The sequence below is a fragment of the Xyrauchen texanus genome, chromosome 18, assembly GCF_025860055.1.
Source record: "Xyrauchen texanus isolate HMW12.3.18 chromosome 18, RBS_HiC_50CHRs, whole genome shotgun sequence".
NCBI lineage: Eukaryota > Metazoa > Chordata > Actinopteri > Cypriniformes > Catostomidae > Xyrauchen > Xyrauchen texanus.
The window spans coordinates 10,976,903-11,004,679 of record NC_068293.1 but is presented as its reverse complement, the minus strand read 5'-3'; the positions used below and the strand labels follow the sequence as shown (position 1 = coordinate 11,004,679).

Here is a 27,777-nt window from a genome sequence, read left to right as displayed (position 1 = left end):
TTCTGCAGTCAAAATCACCTCTCCTTCAGGAAATAAAGCCTTTATTTGTAGCCAGTACTTATTACAGTAACCAGATTCAAGAAAAAAGCTAAATCAACTTATGCTAAACAACATTATGCTAAACAACATAACAGAAGAGACACAGACATTCTGAGGGAGAGACCTCCAGCAGCATGCACTGAAACCGTAAACATGAGCTACCTAATGCACCCTCACTTACATTCATTCAATTCATATATTCCTAGATACATAATCATATTTCTTTACTAAAGAATATTATCCAGTCTCTACAAGTTGCAATTTTTCTTAACAGGAGGTCAGAATGATAGAATTGTTTTTATTTAGCTTAAGCCAGAGCAGTCCGTTTAAACCTCTGTACTGGCCAAGTCCATACAACGCTATTATATATTTACATTCAGCATCAGATCTTTTAAATCTTGTTTCAATACAAGAAACATCACCAAGTCACCCTGCTTGGGTGCAGTTTGGTTTGCAATACTCTCCTTTTATTTGCTTGGTCAGTCATTGTTAATCATGCCTGCAAACTCCCTACACACTCCAGAGATCTCTGTGCTAAGCAGAGCATGAATGGTGAAATTATATCACTGTCTGTTGTAAACAACTGCAGTCACTAGGAGGCAATATAGACCTAGATTAGAAAGGGCCTGAATGCAGCCCCATCAATTACTTCAGCTAAACTAAATCCTGAACTATACTGCATGCAAGATTTTTGAAAGAATGAAATACATTATAATTTAAATATACACATCTTGAGAAAATCAAAGTAATACAAATCTGCAAATAGTGGTTCACTGAATTGTAAGACTACTTCATTATGGCATTTAACAAAAGAATGCACATGAGGACCAAAGAAGAATGAGATCTAGCAAGAGAGACGAAAAAGTACAGAAAGAACAAAATCTGTCAAATGACCTGTAAAACTGTTGATTGGCTCTTGCATAGAAAAGCATTGTTCTTATTTATGATTGAGCATGCTACTTGCAGAACAAAAATAGTATATATAAAGAAAAAGAAACACTCCATGTTTGGTCATTCACAGCTCTTCAGACAGAGAGCACTCGGACAGAGAGCGTTCCCTCCTCTCACGTGTAGCCACGTAGTTCAGCAGGTCAATGGCTGTCACAACCCCAAACACCATCTGCCTCATCTTGGGGGATCCATCACTCATGTCTGTAACACAGGAACTGTAAGTGACACCAGCCACTGCAATGACAACTCAGACAACAATTTACTGCATTTTATCTGCTTGGTATTTTTTCAAAATCCTCATGGTATTCCAAAATGCTGATCGTGAATGCTGCCATTTTTTCAGTTAACAAAAAAGGAACCTTTTAAAGCAACTCTTTCCTACTCAACAATATAGTAAATCACAGTGACAAAAATCTGGCAAGCTTCAAAAATAAAGCACCATAAAAGTAGTCAATACAACTTGTGGACTATATTCCAAGTCTTCTGAAGCAATAGGATAGTTTTAAGTGTGAAATATGATGTAATATTCATTGATAATAATCTCCTCGGTTGCAGTTTTCAAATTAAATATGGCATTTATGGCATTATAGGCACAATATGTGATTTGAGCTCTCGAGTACCAGCGGAGGGCAAGATTTTCAGCGAATAACAATTGTGTTCAGTTCCTCACAAAAAACTTTCAAATGACTTTAAATGTAGTCTATAAGACTCTTCTATTATGCTTTTATATTGTTTTTGTCCTTGAAGCTTTACAGACATGGTCACTACAAAATGTTGCAAGGAAAGAGCTTTGTTTCTTCAAAATTCTCCTTTTGTGTTGCATGGAAACCAAATACCAACATACGTTGAAATTACAAAAGGCTCAAACAGGTATAATCTCGAGAAAGTATTTAAACAAAAAAAATCTTAAGCATTTACAGGCTTGGGAAAGTTCTGAAAGCATTTTTTAAAGGCCTAAAATAAGTACATAGCCTAAATAATGTACTGTTTGTTAAGCTTGGTTCAAAACATCAAAGTTCAGTATGGTGCCATGCAAACAATTGGCAGAGTATGCCACAGTAGGATAAATGTCCTTGAACAGGAACACAATGTTGCAACATTCTGCCAAAAAGAGGGCATGATTATCTGGGATCCAGGAAAGCAAGTGTTCAATGTCAGGACTCTGTACTGTCCTAGAATAAGATCCATGAATCAGACTCTTGTTTTAGAATAATGCTGCTGTTTGTGAGGATAAACTTGACTAATTTTTTACCTGTTATTCAATGTTGTGATTATAGATGATTGCCTTACAATAGAATGCTGTGTGCTACTTCCTTTTCACACCGGAGATTTTGAGAACAGCGCAACATCTTATAAATAGTTTGATTTTATATGCCCACATGTAGCTAAAGACCAGCAATTTCATTTCATACTTTTTATTATTTATCACACATTCTTTGCAGCCCGTTCAACACGTAGGACCAATTTAAGACAAAAAATGTAAAAGGGGAAGATGTGGAAAGTTGAGGCACTTTATTACTTACACTGAATCTGTTCATGCACAACAAGGGCGAAATGGTCTGTCTCAAGGATACGGGAGAGTTTTCCCAGGTTATCAGTTAGACGCACCTAAGAGGAGAGACATTTTTCCAATCAAGTGATCTGATTACCTCTGTACTACAAATGATTCATTAATTCTACATGGAATTATTTGCTTTTCCAAGACCAAGTAGCTAAACCAACAGCTATATTTACTAGAGTGATCCAGCAGTCATTTAGTGCCAGACAAGAAAAGCACACACTGATAAGACTGTCCTTCACATGTTGTGTGAATACTTCTGCATGCTCCTTCTGCTTCATCTACAGTATGACAGAACGTTATGTGTGTGTGCTCACCTGTTTAAACTGTTTGTAGAGAACTTTACTTATAGGATCAGATGGCCTCACTTTCCCAGCCAGAACAGTAGAGAGCATGTTCCCCAACGTGACCATACCCAGAATCTGCCTACAGAGATAAAACCAGACACCACACTTAGACAGGACTTACGCTTCACATCTTATCATTCTGATTCGTTTAGGGTCAATGATGTGACACTCATTTTCCCCCAGGATCGTTAAAATGTCATTAGAAGTTTAATTTATACAGATAATGACTTTCATTGACTTCTTTTATAATAACATGACTGTAAAAATTACAATATAAACAACTTTATAGCACAAATAATAGACGAGTTTTAACAGAAATGAGAAGCTTAGAATTTTATAAAAAGCACTTGCATTAATTCTTCTGTTTAAACCCTCCAAAAACTGTCTAAAAAAACCCCCCCTCCATTCACTTCCATTGAAAGTCCCTCATTTTAACCCAGATTTTAGATTTTTTTAAAGAAAAGGCAAAAAAACAATTTTTGTGGTAATCAATATTATTCCAAAAATGCGGTCAATTGAACTTGTAAGGCTGACATCAAGATGTCGTAAAAGTCAAATAACTCTTCGAGAACCAAGTCATAAAAACTCATACAGAAGAACATTTTCACCTGAGTCAACACATCTGAGCAAGGACCATAAAACACAAATCTCACATCTGACCTCTACCTCACCTCAGGCCAATTTAGGCCCATTCTCGAAAAACTCACAAGACTTCCAAACCTAACCACTCCCAAAATTCCCTTTGGGTATTTAAGGAAATGTGACACATTGTTCATGGTTCTCTGTAGTCAGATGATCTCCCACATAATGAGTGTAATTTTAATAATGGGAATCTGCATTCAGATCTCCCACAACATTGTTGTGTAGTCTCTCTACCAGGTATGCAAACCTTATTTCTTATGTTTTGATAAATTGTTTAAATTTGACTTATTATTGTCTAATTGAATTGATAAATGTATTTTGTCACCTGGTAAATAAATTGTTACATTTGAATTTATTATGATTGATTCTTAAACTATTGTCTTTAGTAGATTCCGTTAAGTCCATGTTTCCGCAAATATTCGACCAGGTTAGCAGCGGACTAAAGCCGGTTTTGAGTGGAGCATAGGGCACACCGACTGAGACTTCATAGCTCCGACTAACTAATAGGCATTATTTCAAGTGTACTTAGTGTGTACAGGCTCGATAGGGAATTTCTGTTTAGTGTCGACCAAGCCTAAATAGGGTGAAGTGTAAACCTCTGGTTATTATAATATTTTCTAGTTAAGTGTACATAGGAAACTATGGCATGATCATAAATCTATTTTAACTTGGGTATGTTGGTCTATCTTTGTAAATTTAGTGGTCATGACCTCTGGGTAGAAATGTTACTCTAATTAAGTGTTTACTATCTAAGGGGACTAAACAAAATACTTGTAGATAAAAGGGCAAGCAGGAGCAGCCATCTAATTAGTATTTAGTCAATTATTGTTGTAATAACCAATACTGGCATATTTGTGACCGTGAGATCCGCGTTCACGGCCCGTGCGAGACTCTCTCTAAGCGACAGGAATCCGAATGAACAAGTACAATATAAAATAGAGTTTAATATGATGATTCAATGTTAAATCAAATGTAATAATAATAAAGATTAGAACATTAATATATCCTTAGAAACTTTTATAATTGGAGTCAGATAAAATAAACGAGGATCTTAAAATGAATAATATATTGATTTAATTGGAATGAAATAAACTGAACGTGCTTGATAAGACAGAACACGCAGGAGACCTTCATCCACGCTGTTGGAAGCCGCCATTGGACCAACAGGTGGACCCCCCTTACAAACTTGACTTGTTTTGAACCCAGAATATTCCTTTAAAAAGGCAAAGAATAGAAAAAAAAAAAAAGTCAAATGGAAAAAAAAAAAAACATCTTGATAATCATGATCCAAAATTATATTTTTTTTTACCTTGAAAAATAGGTTTGAATTTTTTTTTAATGTTTACTTTGTTCCATCACTCAAGTCATCAAGTCATTATGTGTATAGCACTAATATTTCTCTTGAAATGTCCTTGTGTGGCAATAAATACACATTGTGACATTCCATTCATTCAAGTGATTAGTACGGATAAGTGATTTCCTCAAGGACGGATGATTGACAAACTGGTCAAGTTCTGGATTAGCCGGTTTCTGGATGAATAACCTACCCGGCCTCGTTCACCACAGGTGCTTGGTCAAAAGCCTTCACTTTCAGAATCTGAATGGTCTTCTTAATGGACACCGAAGGGAGCACCGTGAGAGGGGCGGAGAGCCGAAGTTCCTGCAGAGTCAAGTTCCACCACCTACAGAGAGAGGGGGCAGGGAGTAAAGCCCATGGTAAAAAGAGACACACATACCGTAGTAATTTATGGGCCTGGTATCCTGCCTCTACATTTAGAAACTTAATTGTAACATAACTGTAGCCTCATGTAATAATAGACTCAGATTTTTATCTGCAGAGAAACTCGTAAATGACAAGGGTGCTTCCACAGAGAGCATGTGTACGTGCATACGAGTATGTGCTCACCATGGCTTGTTGACAACAAGATCCTCCTCTCGCAGGAAGCCCTTTTCACACATCCACTTATCGCTAAGAAATTTGGACCTGGGGGGACAAATGAAGCAATCAGAGAAAGTATAAACACACAAAAATGTACTTTCTGCACAGTACACATTGCATACCATTTCAAATTGGATGATTAAGCATGCAACAATGAATGTTTAAAGCTGTAGTTCTTTGCAGGAGAAGTCCTGTTATCTTGGAAATAAATACAATACTTGTACATGTTTTTAATCCAATTACGAATACAGTACATGTCCTTACTGTTAGCAGCCCAATGACCCAAAAACAAATAAAATAAAAAAAATGTAAATTGCTTCCAGTTCCATTAGTCACTGTCAAAATAAGAGTCATAAATTATGTTTTAATAATTAATTGTTTTAATTAAAATATTTATTTGCGCACTGAGGGCGCACTTTTTTTTATCTAAACTAGAAATTACGTCATCCTTTTATGTAAAGTAATTCAAAATTTTATAAATATATTAACAAATAATCTGAATAATTAGATTTATAATTTTACATTCAATTATTATTATTAATTAGAGAATTTATAACTGATTAAATTAAAGATAAAATGCATACATTTTATGTGATAATACCTATACTTATAATAATACCAATACCTAGAACAAAATATTAAATGAATAGTTCACCCAAAAATGAAAATGCTGTCATCATTTGCTCACCCTCGTGTTGTTATAAACCTGTATGATTTTTTCCCCCAGTATAATTTTCTTGTGAGTTCCATGGAAGATAGAAATTCATATGGGTCTGGAGCAACATGAGAGGTAAATGATGACAGTATATTTATTTTTGGGTGAACTATCCCTTTAAGAAATGTATCAGATTATACAAAATGTAAACAAACATTTTCTTTTTTTTTTTTTTAACCACACCTTTACAGCTGCATTTGTCACTTTCAGTGGCATTTTTAACTCAAGTTCTCAAGAACTTCAAACACTGGTGAAGTCAGTGTGTTTATATACTGCATTCATAGTGGATGAACTATGGTAGCATGCAATTCCTAACATACCAGCCATCTAGGTTGAAGTTTAAAACATCACAGTAGCATTGTGGTAGCTTAATCTACCAGGCAACACAAAACACACATTCACAACACGCTAAGAATATTAGAACCCTGGGAACACTTAAGCGTACATGTAGTTGCGGATGGAGTCAGGCAGGATCACTACACAGCGCTGGCCTTCCTTCAGCTCTTTGGCTACGTGCACCGCTGCAGACATGGCTGTGCCTGAACTGCCTCCTACACAGTGAATGAGATTAGCTATGCGTCTATCATTTCACACACATTAAATGTGAAAGACTACATGTAAATGCAACTTCAAGTCGCATACCTGAGAGAAGCCCCTCCTCTTTGATGAGCATTCGAGACATGGCAAAAGACTCGTCATCATTGGACTTGTACCAACTATCCACCACCTGAGGCAAAGCAAAAGAGCACATACAATAAAAAAAAAGTAGCTTTTCATGCACCACCGACTCTTCGCTAAGCTCCAACACCCTTCAGTTACTGTTGCTCACTTTAACACATTACAAACAGTGTGATTTTAGTCGGTAAAGGCTCGTTTTTAGATATTATTATTAAATGGGCTAAATAAAGTGTGACAATGCAAAGAATGATTCATCAGAAAGGGTTCAATTCCATAACAACGTGATTAAACGCTGTGGAGACTGCATATCATGATCGAGTCAAAAACGATCAGTCAGTTAAAAAGATAAGAGAAAAAGCTTGACTAATAATATCAAGGCGGATGGTAACAGATGCTTAGATGGGATTGATCATGTGGTGCTTAAAGGGTTAGTTCACCCAAAAATTTTAATTCTCTCATAATTTACTCAACCTCATGCCATCCCAGATGTGTATGACTTTCTTCTGCTGAACACAAATCATGAATTTTAAAAGAATATTTCAGCTCTGTAGGTCCATACAATGCAAGTGAATGGGTGCCAAAATTTTGAAGCTCCAAAATCCACATATGGGCAACATAAAAGTACTCCAGACGACACTGGTAGTTAAATCCACGTGTTCTGAAGTGATATGATAGGTGTGGGTGAGAAACAGATCAATGTTTATGTCCTTTTTCCTTCACCTTCTGTTTTTGGCGATTCACATTCTTCATGCATATTGCCCCCTAATGGGCAGAGAGGAGTATTTATGATAAACAATTACTTAAATATTGATCTGTTTCTCACCCACACATAGCATATGGTGCCTGAACACATGAATTAAACCACTGGAGTCATATGGATTACTTTTATGGTCCCTTTATATGCATTTTGGAGCTTCAAATTTTGGCACTCATTCACTTGCATTAAATGGAAATACAGAGCTGAAATATTCTTCCAAAAATATTTTTTTCTACAGAAGACATACATACACATCTGGGATGACAGGAGTGCGAGTAAATCATGAAAGAATTTTAAATTTTTGGGTCAACTATCCCTTTAAGCGAAGGCTCAGTTGCCACCAGTAAACATCAAACAGTCATTTCAAGCATGCATCAAAATCTGATGTGTAAATACACACTTACAGATCGGTCCAGGACAGTGGGGATGAAGTCATAACCGATGCCCTCCACCTCATACTGAGTTTTATCAGTCTTATTAAGCTCCTCTGGCTCAGCAAGAATAGAGCCCTCAGGGTCCACTGCAATAATCTGAAGCACAATGACACAGACATTTATTATCCATTTATGACAGACAGAAGTTGTGGCACAGCAAGTGCATTTTTTCTCAGTATGTGTTGTATGCAGATAAATCTGGAGGGAATAGAGGGAATTCCTCTAGTGTCTACACAATACGTGTGAGTTCATTCAAGGGCAAATTAATGTGGTTGAGCCGCAGGCTTGGAAGTCCTCCTGCTGAACAGACACATACTCTATAAGCTATTTTTGGGTCAATCAATGTGAAATGACAAGGCCTGGGATGATGAAAAGGGAGGAATTCTGTATAAATGTGTATTAACTGTTTTAAAAACAAATTTTATAAAATATTCAGTGTTTCAATTTAATCACTGTAATTGTCAAGTGTTGTAACCAAGTAATAAAATATTTCCTTACACGCTGAATACATGCAAGCGTACACATCTCGATCATATAATTTGACATTTTTATTTTTTTACAAATATCCTCAAGTTTTCATGGGTTTGTTCCTTTTGAAATAAAGGTCAAAATATCTCATATTTCTTGTCACTTAACCACTTTTGACTGGCAGTTAACTGTTCAAATATGAATAATATTTTATTTACAATCATTGAAAATTGTTTTCTTTAATGAGACTTTATCATAGAAGAGGTGTTTTTAAGTCTGATTGTAAAACATTTTTTGCACATAATTGAGTGGTTAAATGCACGATCTTACACCAATCATGCTTAACAAGCACACAATGTGCAAGGTCATGTGAACGCCTTAAACAGTGTTCTTAATTTGTCCATAAACACTGATGGTCAAAAACTGTGAGCAAAAAAACGATCAACACTGAAATGTTTTGCCCACAACCCTGATATCACTCAGCATGTAAACATCTTTACATTTTTATCCAATGTGAGCAAGTGTGCACATGACTGTTTAGATTTTGATGTCAATACAGCAGAAAAAAAAAAACAACGATTTCAAACATGTAACAGTTTTATTGCGTTGTTGGATTCTTTGATTAAGCTGATTTATCGGTGTATAGTTGTGCATGTAACCACTCAATTCTTCCTTTAAAAAGGAAGAATATCTCAGCTCTGTAGGTCCATACAATGCAAGTGAATGGTAGCCAGAACTTTGAAGCTCCAAAAAGCCCATAAAGGCAGCATAAAATCCATTAGACTCCAGTGGTTTAATCCACTTCTTATGAATCTTCCAATCGATTTTGGATGAGAACACACCAAAATATTACTCCTTTTTCACTATAAATCTTGACATCAGCAGTCTTCTTGGTGATCATGATTAAAAGCTCGATTACACTTGCTAGCGCCATCCAGTGCTCTGCACATTTGTCAAGCACTAGGAAGTGTAATCAAGCTTGAAATCATGATCAATTCCTAGAGACTACAATTGCAAGATGTACATTGAAAAAGGGGTTACAGATTGGTCTGTTGTTACTTAAAACTGACTGGATCACTTTAGAAGACATGGATTAAACCACTGGAGTCTTATGGTCTTTTATGCTGAATTTATGTGCTTTTTGAAGCTTCAAAGTTTTGGTCACCATTCAGCTGTATTGTATGGGCCAACAGAGTGGAACATTTCTTCAAAAAAAAAATCTTTATTTGTGGTCAACAGAAGTCAGTCAGTCAAACACATCTGCCATGGCATGAGGGTGAGTAAATAATGAGAGAATTTAAATTTTTGGAGTGCACGTTTCTTTTAAATAGAATTACAATGATATGCAGAATTTATTAATAGATCTGAGGCTTACCTTGATATTAGGGCATTTCTCTTTCAGCTTGCGGGCGATACCAGTAATGGTGCCACCAGTGCCAGCTCCAGCCACCAGCATGTCTATTTTACCTACAGAGAGCAGACACAACACATAGAATCAACAAGTTGTAACTGGAGCATCCAGACATCTGGAAGCAATCGAGCCAAATGACTCATGACGGAGACGGTGTTTATTTTTGACAAAGCACTAAGACACAGAGCTGCACCGGGACAAATATTGTAGTTACCGTCACACTGCTCCAGAATCTCTTCTGCAGTTGTGTCGTAGTGAGCCAGAGGGTTGCTGGGATTGCGGTACTGGTCCAGAATGTGGGCGTTAGGAATTTCATTCTTTAAACGCCAAGCCACACCAACATGAGACTCAGGAGAATCAAAGTGGGCTGAGGTAGGGGTTCGAACAATCTCAGCACCAAGAGCTCGGAGAACATCCACCTGAGAGCATGTAAGGAATCGAAATTAAATTGACCACACCTAACAGGATGCTGAAATGGAATTTTAAATGGAATTTAGTGAACTGGACAATGGATGAATTTCATTAGTCCAACACTACATTCTGTTTACTACAATTAAAATTTAGGAATTTAAAAAAGGCACTCACTTATGAATGGCACAAAACCCAGGTAATGGATGCACAAAAACAGATGCCCACAAACAGAAAAAACAGTCTCACCTTTTCCATACTCATCTTCTCAGGCATGACAATGATGCAACGATAACCTTTGACTGCCGCTGCCAGGGCAAGACCAATACCTGACAACACACATACAAGACAGAGGGCAAGTCGTTTTACAGCACTGTCTGAGATCTAATAAAATAAATGATACATGTATTGAATAACAACATGCAGACTGCATTTTTTGTTGTTCTTTCACATGTACAGTCTGGATGGCACAGAACTGGTTTAACTGCTACTAAAAATGAGTAGAGACAGCTTTTCAGCATTGCACAGTTGAACATAGTCAGTAGTTGATTTAAAGGCCAATAATACACACACACACACACACACACACACACACACTGCATTTTTACATTTTCAATAAAACATTGTTTAGTATGATTTTTAAGCGATTTGAATTATGGGGACACTAGAAATGTCCTCATAAATCACATTTATAGCATAATACCCTTGTAATTACTAATTTGTAACTTACAAAATTGTCCTCGAAATCACAAAACACACACACACACACACACGTTGTGTTTCCATGTTTTATGGGGACTTTCCATAGACATAATGGCTTTTATACTGTACAAACTTTATATTCTATCCTCTAAACCTAACCCTACCCCTAAACCTAACCCTCACAGAAAACTTTCTGCATTTTTACATTTTCAATAAAACATAATTTAGTATGATTTATAAGCTGTTTTCCTCATGGGACCACAAAATGTCCCTACAAGGTCAAAAATTTGGTTTTACTATCCTTATGGGGACATTTGGTCCCCACAAAGTGATAAATACACACACACACACACACACACACACACACACACACACACACACACACACACACACACACACACACACACACACACACACACACACACACACACACACACACACACACACACACACACACACACACACACACACGACAGCCTAAATGGTGGTGCACACATACATACATACACACCTGTGTTTCCTGATGTGGGCTCAATGATGGTGTCTCCAGGTTTAAGTAACCCATCTCTCTCAGCATCCTCTACCATGCGCAGACTGATTCTGTCCTTCACGCTGCCGCCGGCATTGAAGAACTCACATTTAGCCACTGAAATTTCATTCAGAAGATACTGATATGAACAAGTCAGCAAAAAACATTTTGTAAACCACCATTGCCTTTTAGGATTAAAGATGTTCTGGGTCAAATTCAAATTAAGTTCTATCGACAGCATCTATGGCACGTTGTTGATTACCACAGACTATAATTTGACTTGAAATGTAACTAAAATTACATTTACAATGGATGACTTTGGGGCAAGACATTTCAGAGTTGAAAAGTAGAAATGTGCAGCTATGTGCTGTTAAGGCTCTTATATTAATTCTTCTGGTGGAAACAGTGTGTGTGTGTTTTGAGCTGTAAAATGGTCTGAAACCATCCTTTTAGTAGTGAAACAACTGTTCTATGTGGATTACCTTTTGGTAATGTGATAATGACATAATTTACAGTATGTGGGTGAAGTTTTCTCCATGTAAATGTAACTTTGAGAATAGTTACGGCATGTCCTTTTCTGGCATCCTTGATCAGGTCATTAAATTTTTGCAGTCATGATAGGGGTTGAAAGATTGGATTACAACTGCACAGACAAAATTTGTAAAAGGAATATCAGACTAGTCTCATGACAAGCAAAATATTCACTCTCATGGCTAAACTTTAAAAATGTTGTGCATTTTAACATTCATTCCAATGCCCCTTCGGGGAAATTGTATTTATTTTTCTTTTAATTTAAAAGAGAGAACCTGAAATGGTTCCACAAACTAGGAAATGTTCTTGCAGTGGAAACTAAAACATTTCTTTAATGTGGAAAAACTTTTTATGGTGTGAGCACAACAAGCATGTGTCCCCATTTTGCTTTATAGGCCCTTTTCTACTGTCAGTGCTAAAGCCTGTTTTAGGTACTTTTTCCCAGGACTAGTGCTTTTCATTCCTTTCACATCTGAGGAACTATAGTTCCTTGAAGCCGTTTAAGGGGACATTTTTAGCTTCTACTCCGGGGTAAATACTTTTGGTGCATACAGGAACTGTGGAAATATTGGAGGTGCTGCAGCCTGTAATTGGTCAAAAACCTGCATTGAAAAAGGTGAGGAGCTCCACAGCCACCATCAGTATCTGCTAGCCTGCTACTCAGAGGATTGCACTAATTTTACAATTCCCTTAACAGAAATAACATACAACAAACAAAGTATCCAAAGCAAATCACCCGTTTCACGTATGTGTGACTTCATCGGGGGACACGATTTGACTTTATTTCATCTGTACTGTGTGACTAAAGAAAATGGTGATTTCTGAATTACTACATTTACACATTTTCTCATCTCTCCGGCGGCAGCACGGAGCACCGCATGTGCGGATCACAGTCTTCAGGTTATAGTTTAAACTAAGCACATGTTGCATCCAAAAACTGAAAAATGCTGCCTTCGGAGGCTGTATAAAAGGTAGGATGAAATAAAGTGCTTTTTAAACTGTTTAGAGCTCGTGCAAACAATGTCACAAGAAAAATAGTCGATACTAGATGACGTCACTACGGGGGTTACTTTGGTGAATGCGAGTGCAAGAGGGGAAAAGTCTCAGGTGTCCCATTCCTTGTTAAGAGCTCTCATCTAGAAAGTTACTAAGGGAAAAGTACCAGAACTGTGGGTGGGAAAGGATCTTAAAATCTCTTCTCCCCATCTCTCACACACACACACACACACACACACACACACCACACACATGTTGTGTTTCCATGTTTTATGGGGACTTTCCATAGACATAATGGTTTTTATACTGTATAAACTTTATATTCTATCCCCTAAACCTAACCCTACCCCTAAACCTAACCCTCACAGAAAACTTTCTGCATTTTTACATTTTCAAAAAACATAATTTAGTATGATTTATAAGCTGTTTTCCTCATGGGGACCGACAAAATTTCCCCACAAGGGCAAAAATTTCGGGTTTTACTATCCTTATGGGGACATTTGGTCCCCACAAAGTGATAAATACACGCTCACACACACACACACACACACACGTTGTGTTTCCATGTTTTATTGGGACTTTCCATAGACATAATGGTTTTTATACTGTACAAACTTTATATTCTATCCCCTAAACCTAACCCTACCCCTAAACCTAACAGAAAACTTTCTGCATTTTTACATTTTCAAAAAACATAATTTAGTATGATTTATAAGCTGTTTTCCTCATGGGGACCGACAAAATGTCCCCACAAGGTCAAAAATTTCGGGTTTTACTATCCTTATGGGGACATTTGGTCCCCACAAAGTGATAAATACACACACACACACACACACACACACACACACACACACACACACACACACACACACACACACACACACACACACACACACACACACACACACACACACACACACACACACACACACACACACACACACACACACACACACACACACACACACACACACACACACACACACACACCCCTAATTCAAAGTCTCCAATTCCAAAGCCTCTCATCTCAGCTGGCCAAAGAGTAATCCGTTTCACATGAAATCGCTAGATGTATTGAATCCCCATTATAAAGCTTATTAAAGCATTTAGAATCCAAAGGCTTTGACTTCTACACAATAACACTTTCAAACATTGCTTGTTAAACTAAAGAGGGGATTAACTGCAGGCCCAGACACTTTTCACCATGTGGCTAAACTCGTTCACCTTTCACTAAAGGCAAGAATGACTGCAGCCATTTTGTGAGCTCAATTATGGCACGGAACAGACTACAGAATCCTGTTCAAAAAATATTAGATACACTTTTCCCAAGTATGCTTGGGTATAGATCCTGGGAATTGAAAATCCCATAACTCTTGTGACCTTAGCAGTCTTCTCAGCAGGGTGTGAAATTTGCCAAATGCGGGAACTTTTTGTGCAGTGGTAGGTAATATTGCCTAACTACCAGTGCCAGCCAACGTGTCAGGCAACTTGTTAGACATCTTCAATTGAGATTTGACAGGAAATGCAGTTGCTTCATATTCATATTATATATAGTAAGTTCTCTTAGGTTTCAACTGGAAATATATTGAAATGGCTGGAAAAAAAAAAAAAAAAAAAAAGAGAAGAAAATATCCCTCTTAGATTCTGCTAATGAATATAGTCAGTCTGGCAACGTGCACTCTCTCACATCCTCCTCAGTCACAAATGAAACCAAACACCTGCATTCCTCATACCAGTACAGCAACTCCTTACTTCCCATAAACACAGCTACTAAACCTTGCCACATGTGCCGACATGCATTTTAATGGCTGCCTTAAACAAACACATGATCTCTCAGGTCCTCATAGTACATACACTACAAATAATTAAATGCTTGCTTCTTGAAACTTAACACCACACCTATATTTGTGCTTGAGCATTTATTTTCAAAACCATGGACATAATAGAGAGTTAATCATTCCTTAGAGCTTCCACTCTTCAGGAATTTTTTCCACTAGATTTTGAAACATGGCTGTTTGGATTTGCTCCCCTTCAGGCACAAGAGCATCAGTGCCCTCAGGCAATGCTGTTTGGTGATGGGGTCTGGCTCGCTGTCAGGATTACAATTCATCCCAAAGATTTTCAACGGGGTTCAGGTCTGGGCTTTGTGCAGGCCAGTCAAGTTTATGCACCATATGGTAATCATTTTACTGGTGGGATCCAATGACAGTCCCACTTTGAGAATACCAGAGCTCTTTGGAACACCCCATTCTAGGTTTGTCTAAGACTGTATGATCATATGGTTTAAATTTATACTTGGGCTGAATCGACTAGTCGATGTTATTGACAATATAAAAAAAAAAATAGTCGAATAGTCATTTCATCTAATTTAATGCGAGATCACATTAAACTAAATATAACAAGCGAGAGCAGCACTGCAGTTGGTGCCTGACTGAGGAGAGGAAGAATTACACAGCTCACAATCCAGAAGCACTCAAAACTTTTCAAACAGCTTCAGGTGATGTAGATCGCAAAGTATGAGGGAATAATATAAATTAAGTAAATAAAGAAGCACTTTTGTTGTGGAATAAGCGGAGTTGGAGCTGCCGCTCCGCTGATCGTAAAAGCAGTTATATTTAATGCGTTATAGCTTTATTAAAAGTTCAAATAATACAGAAGCTGGTCATATAAATACTACAAACTCTAAAACTGGCATTTCTCTGTGCGGTCAGCGCCTCTTCTACGAGTTGCGCGAATGTCCCGATTTAAGGGGGAAGAGATTGAAACTGCACCCGGCTGAAACATATACATGGGGACGCTCATCCCTCGAGGGCACACGCTTAATGCAGCTAGATTATAATGTGATAGCTCGTGACTTATTGAAATCATATAATATATACTTCACTGTGTGTTTATTATCATGAAGAAAATTGGCAATACGCAGCTTTGTTAATAATAGAGAGTTTGTTTATTTTGTGAGTTAAAGATGGAGAGAAGAGAACAGAAAGATGAGAGAGGTGAAGTCTTCACCCCATTATACAATGCAACAAAAAACGTTTATGATTTGTTTAGGCTTTTTTTCTAACTAAAACTCATTTAAAACGATGTACATTTACTTTAGCAGCTATAATGCAGAAGAAAATAGTTATCTGAGAATGTTGAATATAATATTAAAAATACAAATATTTTAAAATATCTAAAAATTCTTTAACAAAAGATGCATTCACCTGAAAAGTATTACATAAGATATTTAGACTTGCTTTAAGAGAATTGATTGAAAATAAGTAGATTTTGTCTTTACTGCACTAGCAGAAGTATAACCAAGTGAAAAAAATACACATATACAAAATACTCTTAGATTTAAAAGAGCACCTATTGTGCCCCTTTTCACAAGATGTAATACAAGTCTCAGGTGTCCCCAGAATGTGCAGTTTCAGCTCAAAATGCCCTACAGATAATTTATTATACCATGTTGAAAATGAACATTTTTGTGTGGGAATAAAAACTAGCTGTTTTTGTGTATGTGTCTTTAAATGCAAATGAGCTGGTGCTCCCCACTCTGTATCCAGAATAGGGCCGAGTTTTGCAATGATGGATCTCTCTCTCTCACACACACATGTTGTGTTTCCATGTTTTATGGGGACTTTCCATAGACATAATGGTTTTTATACTGTACAAACTTTATATTCTTCCCCTAAACCTAACCCTCACAGAAAACTTTCAGCATTTTTACATTTTCAAAAAACATAATTTAGTATGATTTATAAGCTGTTTTCCTCATGGGGACCAACAAAATGTCCCCACAAGGGCAAAAATTTCGGGTTTTACTATCCTTATGGGGACATTTGGTCCCCACAAAGTGACACGCACACGCGCACGCACGCACACGCACGCACACGCACACACACACGCACACACACACGCACACGCACACGCACACACACACACACACACACACACACATCAGCAGTGTCAGTCGCCAAATAATCGTCCTAAAAGTTGGAGCCCTAATTGATACATATGCTAGTAAAGGGTGTAACTGAAATAGCAAAACCTGTAAAACAAGAACCTATATACACTGCATGCCCGATTATTTGGCAAGTGTGTATTCTGATGTTATCATTAAAGTGACGTCACTTTGTACAGAATCTGCGAACGGCTTGTTCTGAAACAGTGCTTATGATTAATGGGGATTAAAAATAAAAAAGTACCGGGTGGATTTGTATCATTATAGGGTGGTTTTGTACACACTGCCTACACACATTTAAGTTCAAACACCATGTAAAAGTGCATTTTGCATAATAGGTCCCCTTTAAGATACATTCTCATAAAACAAATATCTTACATTTTGCTTCTGAAGTAAATGTATCTATTTTTAAGGATTTTTAGATAATTTTATATGGCTTTATATGGTTTACTGACTTAAACAAAACCTTTGGGGGGCCGGGGTAGCTCAGCGATTAAAGACGCTGACTACCACCCCTGGAGTTCTGAGTTCGAATCGAGGCAGTGTCGAGTGACTCGGGTCCTAAGCAATGAAATTGGCCCAGTTGATAGGGAGGGTAGTCACATGGGGTAACATCCTCGTGGTTGCAATAAAGTGGTTCTCACTCTCTGTGGGGCGTGTGGCGAGTTGTGTGTGGATGCTGCAGAGACTGCGTGAAGCCTCCACATTCACTATGTCTCCAAGGTAACGCGCTCAACAAGTCATGAGATAAGATGCGTGGGTTGAGGGTCTCAGACATGGAGGCAACTGAGATTCATCCTCTGCCACCCAGATTGAGGCAAGTCACTACGCCACCGCAAGGACTTAGTGCATTGGGAACACCAAATTGGGGAGAAATAAAACATGATTTTGTCCTCTAAAGTACAATCTTTATTGTTAGTTAGCATGATTAATACAACCTTTTAAGTAGGGCACAAGGTGAATAATCGGTTAAAAGCTACTGATTAATTGTTGTGATAATCGCCGAATAATCATTCAAATAATCATTAGATTAGTCAATAATTAAAACGAATTGTTAGTTGCAGCCCTAATTGATACATATGCTATTAAAGGGTGTAACTGAAATAGCAAAACCAGTCAATTAATAGACAGTGTCCACACACTTTTGGCCATATAGTGCTTTTGTTTCTGCTTCGGTTGCTTTTTAAATGTTCTTTTAAATATAAATAACTTAACTTGAAGGCTCAACCCAGTGTGAAGACACATTTCCTCTTCACCTTTAACATTCAGATACTCACAGAGCTCACACTTGAGGCCAAATGTTTTGGGAATCTTGTTCATGCGGACCAATGGGGTCCCTCCAATCATACTCAGGATGTTGGGAAGGATCCTGGGAATCTTTTTCCTGGGAGAAGAGGGAAAATATTTTGGTTACATACATGTATGCTACTGCAAACACGCATTGGGGCAATTGTTAACCATCACCAACAACAAACTTTACAAAATGACTGAATTCACAATGACTCTGCAGACTGTGGATTACCACACCTGTCTTTCTCTCTTAATAGTGTCTAGTCATTCATCCTGAGAAAACACTGTTTTTAGCCACTCTGCATGACTAAGCAGATATCTCGTTTATGACACTGACTAGCATGTTATACAAAAAAAAAAAAGCTAACAATTAAATACAACATGGGTGAAGATTTGAATATGGACATTTGCCAAACAAATATAAGAAACTGCTGAATAATCTCAACCAATATATCTAGAAACTGCATATGGGACTGAATGTATTGTGTGTCATGTTTAAATTAATAAAAAGAAAGGGCTTTATTTCCTTTTTATTAAATTAAATTAACAGTTATTCGGTGCACTGTCTAGCATGTGGCTATACACAAGGTAAAACAAGGCTGTCTTGTTCATGCTTGATGCATTCAATCTTGTGTGAATCACTACGAACATGCACACGGTCTAATGCACTATTTTACGAAATGACAGGTAGTTGAAGAAAATATCAGCAGAGCCAGCAAGAAACAGCAACTTTGTTTAAATTTAAACAATCCAGGTACAATAAAAAAGTTAAATTGCCTTTATGGTGCCACTTGCTTACCGTTGGTAATGGATGTGGGGCGACTCTGTGTTTTGGTCACCGAGTTTCCAGGTGCATCTGCTGGGTAAGTCTGGGCGAATCCATTTCCTCTCCGTGGTGACCTCAGGTACATTCTCAATATGCTCTTCATTCATGCTCTTTACATTATGACTATTTGTTTCATTCATATGGGAGCTTTTCATACTCAACATGTGTCCAGTCTTGACATTCAAGATTGCTTCTTCTTTCAGCTTGCCATCACTGTTGATCAGAGGTTTTCCATTGGTGGAGTCCCCATTCTTGTGGACCTTGGCAGCATGTGGGCAGACAGGCTCATTTCCAGCAGTATCCGAACTAGATGGCATGCCTTTTCAACAAGAGCAAAAAGATCAAAGAGTCAGCAACCAGGTTTTCCTTATATTATTCGTAGACATTATGCAACCTACATCCAGCCCCCATTAATGTGGGTGTATTGCTGTAGATTTTCACTCCGATACAGTTGAGTGCAGTAGCCAAATCATTCAAGCTCTTGTGTAACATAAACAGATCGCAACATGCCACAAAGCCAGCTAAACCTGTACCAGTGCCACAAATGTCTCTAATACCCTATAATTCTAATACTCAGACATTCACCGAAAATATACTTGCTCATATAAATTCAACCTCCAATCTTTAACAAGAGAGGTGTGCTTTATGTGGAGAAACTGTAATAGCCTAAAGGCATTAACTAAATGAAGCAGCATCCGTGGCTTAATTTAAAAGCCTTTATAAAGTTTCAGTTTAATCTCTTAATAACATACAACATAAACACAAACACATTTACCAGCCTAATCTGGTCTAGACTCCCAGGACAAGCTGGGAAAACACAGCTTGATCAACTTAAACAACCTAATGTTTAAGACCATTAAACCATCATAGGCTGGTTTTAACCATAATAGTATATTTACCATTAAAATAGCATATCTTAAACCACAAATGTGGACCCAACTGATCTTTTCAGCAAGCACAGAGGATAAACGATAATCTCAATGTATGATAATGTTTTGTCTACTTATCAAAGACACAGAAAGGAAGAAAACAACCCTGTATCATTCAGAATGTGTACAAAAACACTCACTTCATAACGATATTAATCTATTAGATTAGACCCATAATTTGCTCTAATTTCAAGACTGTAAACAAGAATCTACATACACTATGTGCCCAATTATTAGGCATGTGAGTATTCTGATCTTATCATTACTTCCATGCACATTTCCAAACTCCAAACCATATTAACGTGAATGCTTATTGGATTCAATCATTTTCAGGTGGGGTGTCCTGAGGCATACAATATGCCTAATAACTGAGCATGCGGTGTTGTTCATTTTGGGCAGTTGTCCAAACTCACTGCCCCATCTACTCCTGATGAAAGCATGGATAAGCAAAGGTTGATCCCTAATAAAAAAAGCTATTCCTATTGATCAAAACATGAGAATGGAACGCCCTTTGGAGATCCATTGGGTAACCTGCTTTGAAACTGTCAGTTATCTCTGTGAAAAACCACCACAAACATTTCTTTCAGTACACAAACACATCCAGCAGGAGCTGGAGATGACTAGATATCACTTGAGAATCGAATGGCTGTGCTCGACAATGTTCATGACTCGCACATTGGTAGGTTTGCCAGGAAGCAACTCTTACGCAAAAAACTGTGCTGAAACACAACACCAAATAAGCTGTTCCAGAAAATTTACAAATTAGGACACACTGAGCATCTGTAAGGGTTATAAGACCCAATAATTGGGTTTTTGTTCTAGGATATCTATTTTGTTTTGTAACTTTTAACATTGTCAAAGTGTATGTTCGCCATGAAGAAAAAGGGAACTCACACAGTCAGTTCCTGACTTGCAAAACGTCTTCTGCTAAAAAGGTATAACCAGACAACCTCATAAGTTACAACCATACCAACATCATAAACATTCTGAAAAAAGTATTCAGCCAAACATGACACATGACTTCTGCTTTTCATGGACACCCTTCAGTGAACTTGTGATGAGTGAATTTCCACACAACTGAGAGGATGCAAAGCAATGCTAATCCTGTACAAAGTGAATTAGTTTGTCAAACAAAGCAGACACAACAACCCTTGAGTCAATTTCTTAAAGTGTAATGCTTCCCAAAAATGTTCCCAACCTGAGCAAATTGTATCACTAGATAACCAAAGATGTGATAACAATAGGAGAACAAGACTAGAAATGTACAGGCTGGTTATTTGAGATCCCAATCACTTCTGAACAAATAACTGATAAGACAAGTAATCCAAATCATTTATCTAATTGCTATATAGACATGATATACTTTGAAATATAGGCCACATGAAATATACAAAAACTATTTTAAACAGCATTCTGTTGATCTACAGTATGTATAGACTTTATAATTAGCCAATCATTAACAGGTTTCATTATATAATTTTTTTTAACTAAATGGAATATTTATGCTTCACAACATTTTTCAAAATGATGTATAGAAATGGAGAAAAGCTTAAAAGAAATTGTAAAGTTCAAAATAATTGTATTGTTACAGTTATAAGGCAGAAGATACTTTCTCTTATATGTACATATTTATTATGTATATTTAAAAAAAAAAAACTACCCATAGAGAAATATAAAAACCAAGCACTCAAATTAAGTCTCAATATGCAGCGTGTTTGTTGGGCTTTAAAAACAATTGTCCAGACATGTGGCTTAAAGGGATAGTTTCTCATCATTTAATCACCCTAATGCCATCCCAGTTGTGAATTACTTTCTTTCTTCGGCAGAACACAAATGAAGATTTTCAGAAGAATATCTCAGCTCTGTACGTACATACAATGCAAATAAATAGTAACCAAAACTTTGAATCTACAAAAATCCAAAGTCAGGGTAAAAGTAAACGATAAGACTCCAGTGGTTTAATCCATATCTTCTGAAGCAATATGATAAGTGTCAGTGAGAAACAGATCAATATTTATGTCCTTTTTAACCATAAATCTTCACTTCACTTACATTCTTCTTCTGTTTTTTGCCAACTTGCATTCTTCATGCATATCACCACTTACTGGTTGGAGCTTGTTAAAGGTGGAGATTTAAAGAAAATAAAAAAAGGACTTAAATATTGATGTTTCTCACCCACACCTATCATAGCGATTCAGGTGATATGGATTAGACCACTGGAGTCATATGGATTACTTTTATTATGCCTTTATGTGATTTTTGAAGATTCAAATTCCTGGCCACCATTCAATTGTATTGTGAGGACGTACAGAGCGGAGATATTCTTCTAAAAATTTTCATTGGTGTTCCACAGAAGAAAGAAAGGCATACACATCCAAGATTGCATGAGGGTGAGAAAATGATAAGAGGATTGTATGGGTGAACTATCCCTTTAAAAAAGCGTTATACAGTGAGGAAAATAAGTATTTGAACACCCTGCTATTTTGCAAGTTCTCCCACTTAGAAATCATGGAGGGGTCTGAAATTGTCATCGTAGGTGCATGTCCACTGTGAGACACATAATCTAAAAAAAAAAAATCCAGAAATCACAATGTATGATTTTTTAACTATTTATTTGTATGATACAGCTGCAAATAAGTATTTGAACACCTGAGAAAATCAATGTTAATATTTGGTACAGTAGCCTTTGTTTGCAATTACAGAGGTCAAACGTTTCCTGTAGTTTTTCACCAGGTTTGCACACACTGCAGGAGGGATTTTGGCCCACTCCTCCACACAGATCTTCTCTAGATCAGTCAGGTTTCTGGGCTGTCGCTGAGAAACACGGAGTTTGAGCTCCCTCCAAAGATTCTCTATTGGGTTTAGGTCTGGAGACTGGCTAGGCCACGCCAGAACCTTGATATGCTTCTTACAGAGCCACTCCTTGGTTATCCTGGCTGTGTGCTTCGGGTCATTGTCATGTTGGAAGACCCAGCCTCGACCCATCTTCAATGCTCTAACTGAGGGAAGGAAGTTGTTCCCCAAAATCTCGCAATACATGGCCCCGGTCATCCTCTCCTTAATACAGTGCAGTCAGCCCTGTCCCATGTGCAGAAAAACACCCCCAAAGCATGATGCTACCACCCCCATGCTTCACAGTAGGGATGGTGTTCTTGGGATGGTACTCATCATTCTTCTTCCTCCAAACACGGTTAGTGGAATTATGACCAAAAAGTTCTATTTTGGTCTCATCTGACCACATAACTTTCTCCCATGACTCCTCTGGATCATCCAAATGGTCACTGGCAAACTTAAGACGGGCCTTGACATGTGCTGGTTTAAGCAGGGGAACCTTCCGTGCCATGCATGATTTCAAACCATGACGTCTTCGTGTATTACCAACAGTAACCTTGGAAACGGTGGTCCCAGCTCTTTTCAGGTCATTGACCAGCTCCTCCCGTGTAGTTCTGGGCTGATTTCTCACCTTTCTTAGGATCATTGAGACCCCACGAGGTGAGATCTTGCATGGAGCCCCAGTCCGAGGGAGATTGACAGTCATGTTTAGCTTCTTCCATTTTCTAATGATTGCTCCAACAGTGGACCTTTTTTCACCAAGCTGCTTGGCAATTTCCCGTAGCCCTTTCCAGCCTTGTGGAGGTGTACAATTTTGTCTCTAGTGTCTTTGGACAGCTCTTTGGTCTTGGCCATGTTAGTAGTTGGATTCTTACTGATTGTATGGGGTGGACAGGTGTCTTTATGCACCTAACGACCTCAAACAGGTGCATTTAATTTAGGATAATAAATGGAGTGGAGGTGGACATTTTAAAGGCAGACTAACAGGTCTTTGAGGGTCAGAATTCTAGCTGATAAACAGGTGTTCAAATACTTATTTGCAGCTGTATCATACAAATAAATAGTTAAAAAATCATATATTGTGATTTCTGTTTTTTTTTTTTTTAGATTATGTCTCTCACAGTGGACATGCACCTACGATGACAATTTCAGACCCCTCCATGATTTCCAAGTGGGAGAACTTGCAAAATAGCAGGGTGTTCAAATACTTATTTTCCTCACTGTATGAAGATTAGTTCATGATAAATAATACATTACTCCAATTCTACATTAAAATCTCAATCGCAGGTGCATGCATGTTTGTATGAATGGCATGTTAAGCCTCATTTAACATGACATTAATTTTTTTTTTTTTTTTTTAACATGACATTAATGAAAGGACACTAAAACGTAAGATGACGCAATCGCGGCTGCACTAATCGTGATGCTGTGACGCAGGGGGGGCGATTTAATCATGCTCGCACCACACTCAACACTAGCATCGCATTCTCATCATTTACAACGGGCGAACAACATTTCATTAAAATATAAAAACCAAAATAGCTTCAGACCTATTCACCATCTCAATACATTGTATTTTGTGTGGCATGTTGTTCTCCCGTGTCTTTGAGTAGATATTTCTTAAAAAAAATGCTTTAGGGTTAACAGCGGCTTCCATGCAAACGGACAATTGTACTCACCTGCGTATCAGATAGAGTAGAAGTCGAAAGCCGGTGAGGTATGACTGCACAGATGAACAGTCCGTATGTGAAAAGAAGTCGGCTTTCCAGTTCCTCACATGCGTTAGAGGCAAGCAGGCGTCCAATCGTGAAGCAGTATGCCTTGTTCGTGGACCGCTGATTGGCTACGGTAGGGTTGTCCGCGCTCCCCTCTTAACCAATCACATATTGACATTTAGTCGTGCCCTCGACGCGTTTAAAAGCCCCTTTCTGCTGTTCCAGTCTACCCTCATGTAATTTTTTAGCTCAACATCAAGTTCTCTGAAGTATGCACATATTTTAGCTTAAAACGCACAAGTTAAAAAAAAACTCTTAAAGGAATCTTCCGGGTTCAATTCAAGTTAAGCTCAATCGACAGCATTTGTGGCATAATGTTGATTACCACAAAAATATTCTTACTTGCCCCTCGGTTACAGTGAAGCACTTACAATGCAAGTGAATGGGGACCAATTTCGGAACGTTAAAATACTCGCTTTTTCAAATGTATAGCTACAAAACAAACAATATACATGTAAACGTGATTTTAGTGTGATGAAATCACTTACTAACGTTTTCTGTGTAGTTAAAGCCAATTTTACACCTTCATTGCTATGACGATGTAATGTCATCAAACCTTAAAATTACGATTTAAACAACTTTACAGCTCAAATATCTCTGTGAAAAACCACCACAAACATTTCTTTCAGTACACAAACACATCCAGCAGGAGCTGGAGATGACTAGATATCACTTGAGAATCGAATGGCTGTGCTCGACAATGTTCATGACTCGCACATTGGTAGGTTTGCCAGGAAGCAACTCTTACGCAAAAAACTGTGCTGAAACACAACACCAAATAAGCTGTTCCAGAAAATTTACAAATTAGGACACACTGAGCATCTGTAAGGGTTATAAGACCCAATAATTGGGTTTTTGTTCTAGGATATCTATTTTGTTTTGTAACTTTTAACACTGTCAAAGTGTATGTTCGCCATGAAGAAAAAGGGAACTCACACAGTCAGTTCCTGACTTGCAAAACGTCTTCTGCTAAAAAGGTATAACCAGACAACCTCATAAGTTACAACCATACCAACATCATAAACATTCTGAAAAAAGTATTCAGCCAAACATGACACATGACTTCTGCTTTTCATGGACACCCTTCAGTGAACTTGTGATGAGTGAATTTCCACACAACTGAGAGGATGCAAAGCAATGCTAATCCTGTACAAAGTGAATTAGTTTGTCAAACAAAGCAGACACAACAACCCTTGAGTCAATTTCTTAAAGTGTAATGCTTCCCAAAAATGTTCCCAACCTGAGCAAATTGTATCACTAGATAACCAAAGATGTGATAACAATAGGAGAACAAGACTAGAAATGTACAGGCTGGTTATTTGAGATCCCAATCACTTCTGAACAAATAACTGATAAGACAAGTAATCCAAATCATTTATCTAATTGCTATATAGACATGATATACTTTGAAATATAGGCCACATGAAATATACAAAAACTATTTTAAACAGCATTCTGTTGATCTACAGTATGTATAGACTTTATAATTAGCCAATCATTAACAGGTTTCATTATATAATTTTTTTAACTAAATGGAATATTTATGCTTCACAACATTTTTCAAAATGATGTATAAATGGAGAAAAGCTTAAAAGAAATTGTAAAGTTCAAAATAATTGTATTGTTACAGTTATAAGGCAGAAGATACTTTCTCTTATATGTACATATTTATTATGTATATTTAAAAAAAAAAAACTACCCATAGAGAAATATAAAAACCAAGCACTCAAATTAAGTCTCAATATGCAGCGTGTTTGTTGGGCTTTAAAAACAATTGTCCAGACATGTGGCTTAAAGGGATAGTTTCTCATCATTTAATCACCCTAATGCCATCCCAGCTGTGAATTACTTTCTTTCTTCAGCAGAACACAAATGAAGATTTTCAGAAGAATATCTCAGCTCTGTACGTACATACAATGCAAATAAATAGTAACCAAAACTTTGAATCTACAAAAATCCAAAGTCAGGGTAAAAGTAAACGATAAGACTCCAGTGGTTTAATCCATATCTTCTGAAGCAATATGATAAGTGTCAGTGAGAAACAGATCAATATTTATGTCCTTTTTAACCATAAATCTTCACTTCACTTACATTCTTCTTCTGTTTTTGCCAACTTGCATTCTTCATGCATATCACCACTTACTGGTTGGAGCTTGTTAAAGGTGGAGATTTAAAGAAAATAAAAAAAGGACTTAAATATTGATGTTTCTCACCCACACCTATCATAGCGATTCAGGTGATATGGATTAGACCACTGGAGTCATATGGATTACTTTTATTATGCCTTTATGTGATTTTTGAAGATTCAAATTCCTGGCCACCATTCAATTGTATTGTGAGGACGTACAGAGCTGAGATATTCTTCTAAAAATTTTCATTGGTGTTCCACAGAAGAAAGAAAGGCATACACATCCAAGATTGCATGAGGGTGAGAAAATGATAAGAGGATTGTATGGGTGAACTATCCCTTTAAAAAAGCGTTATATGAAGATTAGTTCATGATAAATAATACATTACTCCAATTCTACATTAAAATCTCAATCGCAGGTGCATGCATGCTTGTATGAATGGCATGTTAAGCCTCATTTAACATGACATTAATTTTTTTTTTTTTTTAACATGACATTAATGAAAGGACACTAAAACGTAAGATGACGCAATCGCGGCTGCACTAATCGTGATGCTGTGACGCAGGGGGGCGATTTCATCATGCTCGCACCACACTCAACACTAGCATCGCATTCTCATCATTTACAACGGGCGAACAACATTTCATTAAAATATAAAAACCAAAATAGCTTCAGACCTATTCACCATCTCTATACATTGTATTTTGTGTGGCATGTTGTTCTCCCGTGTCTTTGAGTAGATATTTCTTAAAAAAAATGCGTTAGGGTTAACAGCGGCTTCCATGCAAACGGACAATTGTACTCACCTGCGTATCAGATAGAGTAGAAGTCGAAAGCCGGTGAGGTATGATTGCACAGATGAACAGTCCGTATGTGAAAAGAAGTCGGCTTTCCAGTTCCTCACATGCGTTAGAGGCAAGCAGGCGTCCAATCGTGAAGCAGTAT

General features: G+C 37.4%; 1 protein-coding gene across 2 annotated transcripts; it reads right to left on the bottom strand.

Moving 5' to 3' along the window:
• On the bottom strand, positions 1-27,777 carry LOC127658574 (cystathionine beta-synthase-like protein). 2 transcript variants are annotated; one of them, XM_052147938.1, is made up of 15 exons: positions 27,639-27,777; positions 19,141-19,486; positions 18,329-18,435; positions 11,561-11,695; positions 10,597-10,676; positions 10,154-10,358; positions 9,904-9,995; positions 8,031-8,156; positions 6,834-6,918; positions 6,637-6,742; positions 5,444-5,521; positions 5,085-5,219; positions 2,866-2,974; positions 2,514-2,598; positions 1-1,191 (listed from the first exon to the last, which is right to left on the bottom strand). In XM_052147938.1, the coding sequence occupies exons 2-15, from the start codon at positions 19,482-19,484 to the stop codon at positions 1,055-1,057; spliced, it is 1,824 nt and encodes a 607-aa protein (XP_052003898.1). In that variant the 5' UTR covers positions 19,485-19,486; positions 27,639-27,777; the 3' UTR covers positions 1-1,054. The 2 variants fall into 2 exon arrangements, with proteins under 2 accessions (XP_052003898.1, XP_052003899.1); XM_052147939.1 differs by lacking the exon at positions 27,639-27,777 and adding an exon at positions 24,608-24,738.

Coding starts and splice junctions, on each gene's coding strand:
- LOC127658574 (XM_052147938.1), bottom strand. CDS start 19,484: ATGCCATCTAGTTCGGATACTGCTGGAAATGAGCCTGTCTGCCCACAT. Junction 9,996..10,153: donor GATTCTGGAGCAGTGTGACG/GTAACTACAATA, acceptor TGCTCTCTGTAG/GTAAAATAGACATGCTGGTG. Junction 6,919..8,030: donor CCACTGTCCTGGACCGATCT/GTAAGTGTGTAT, acceptor GCTTTGCCTCAG/GTGGTGGATAGTTGGTACAA.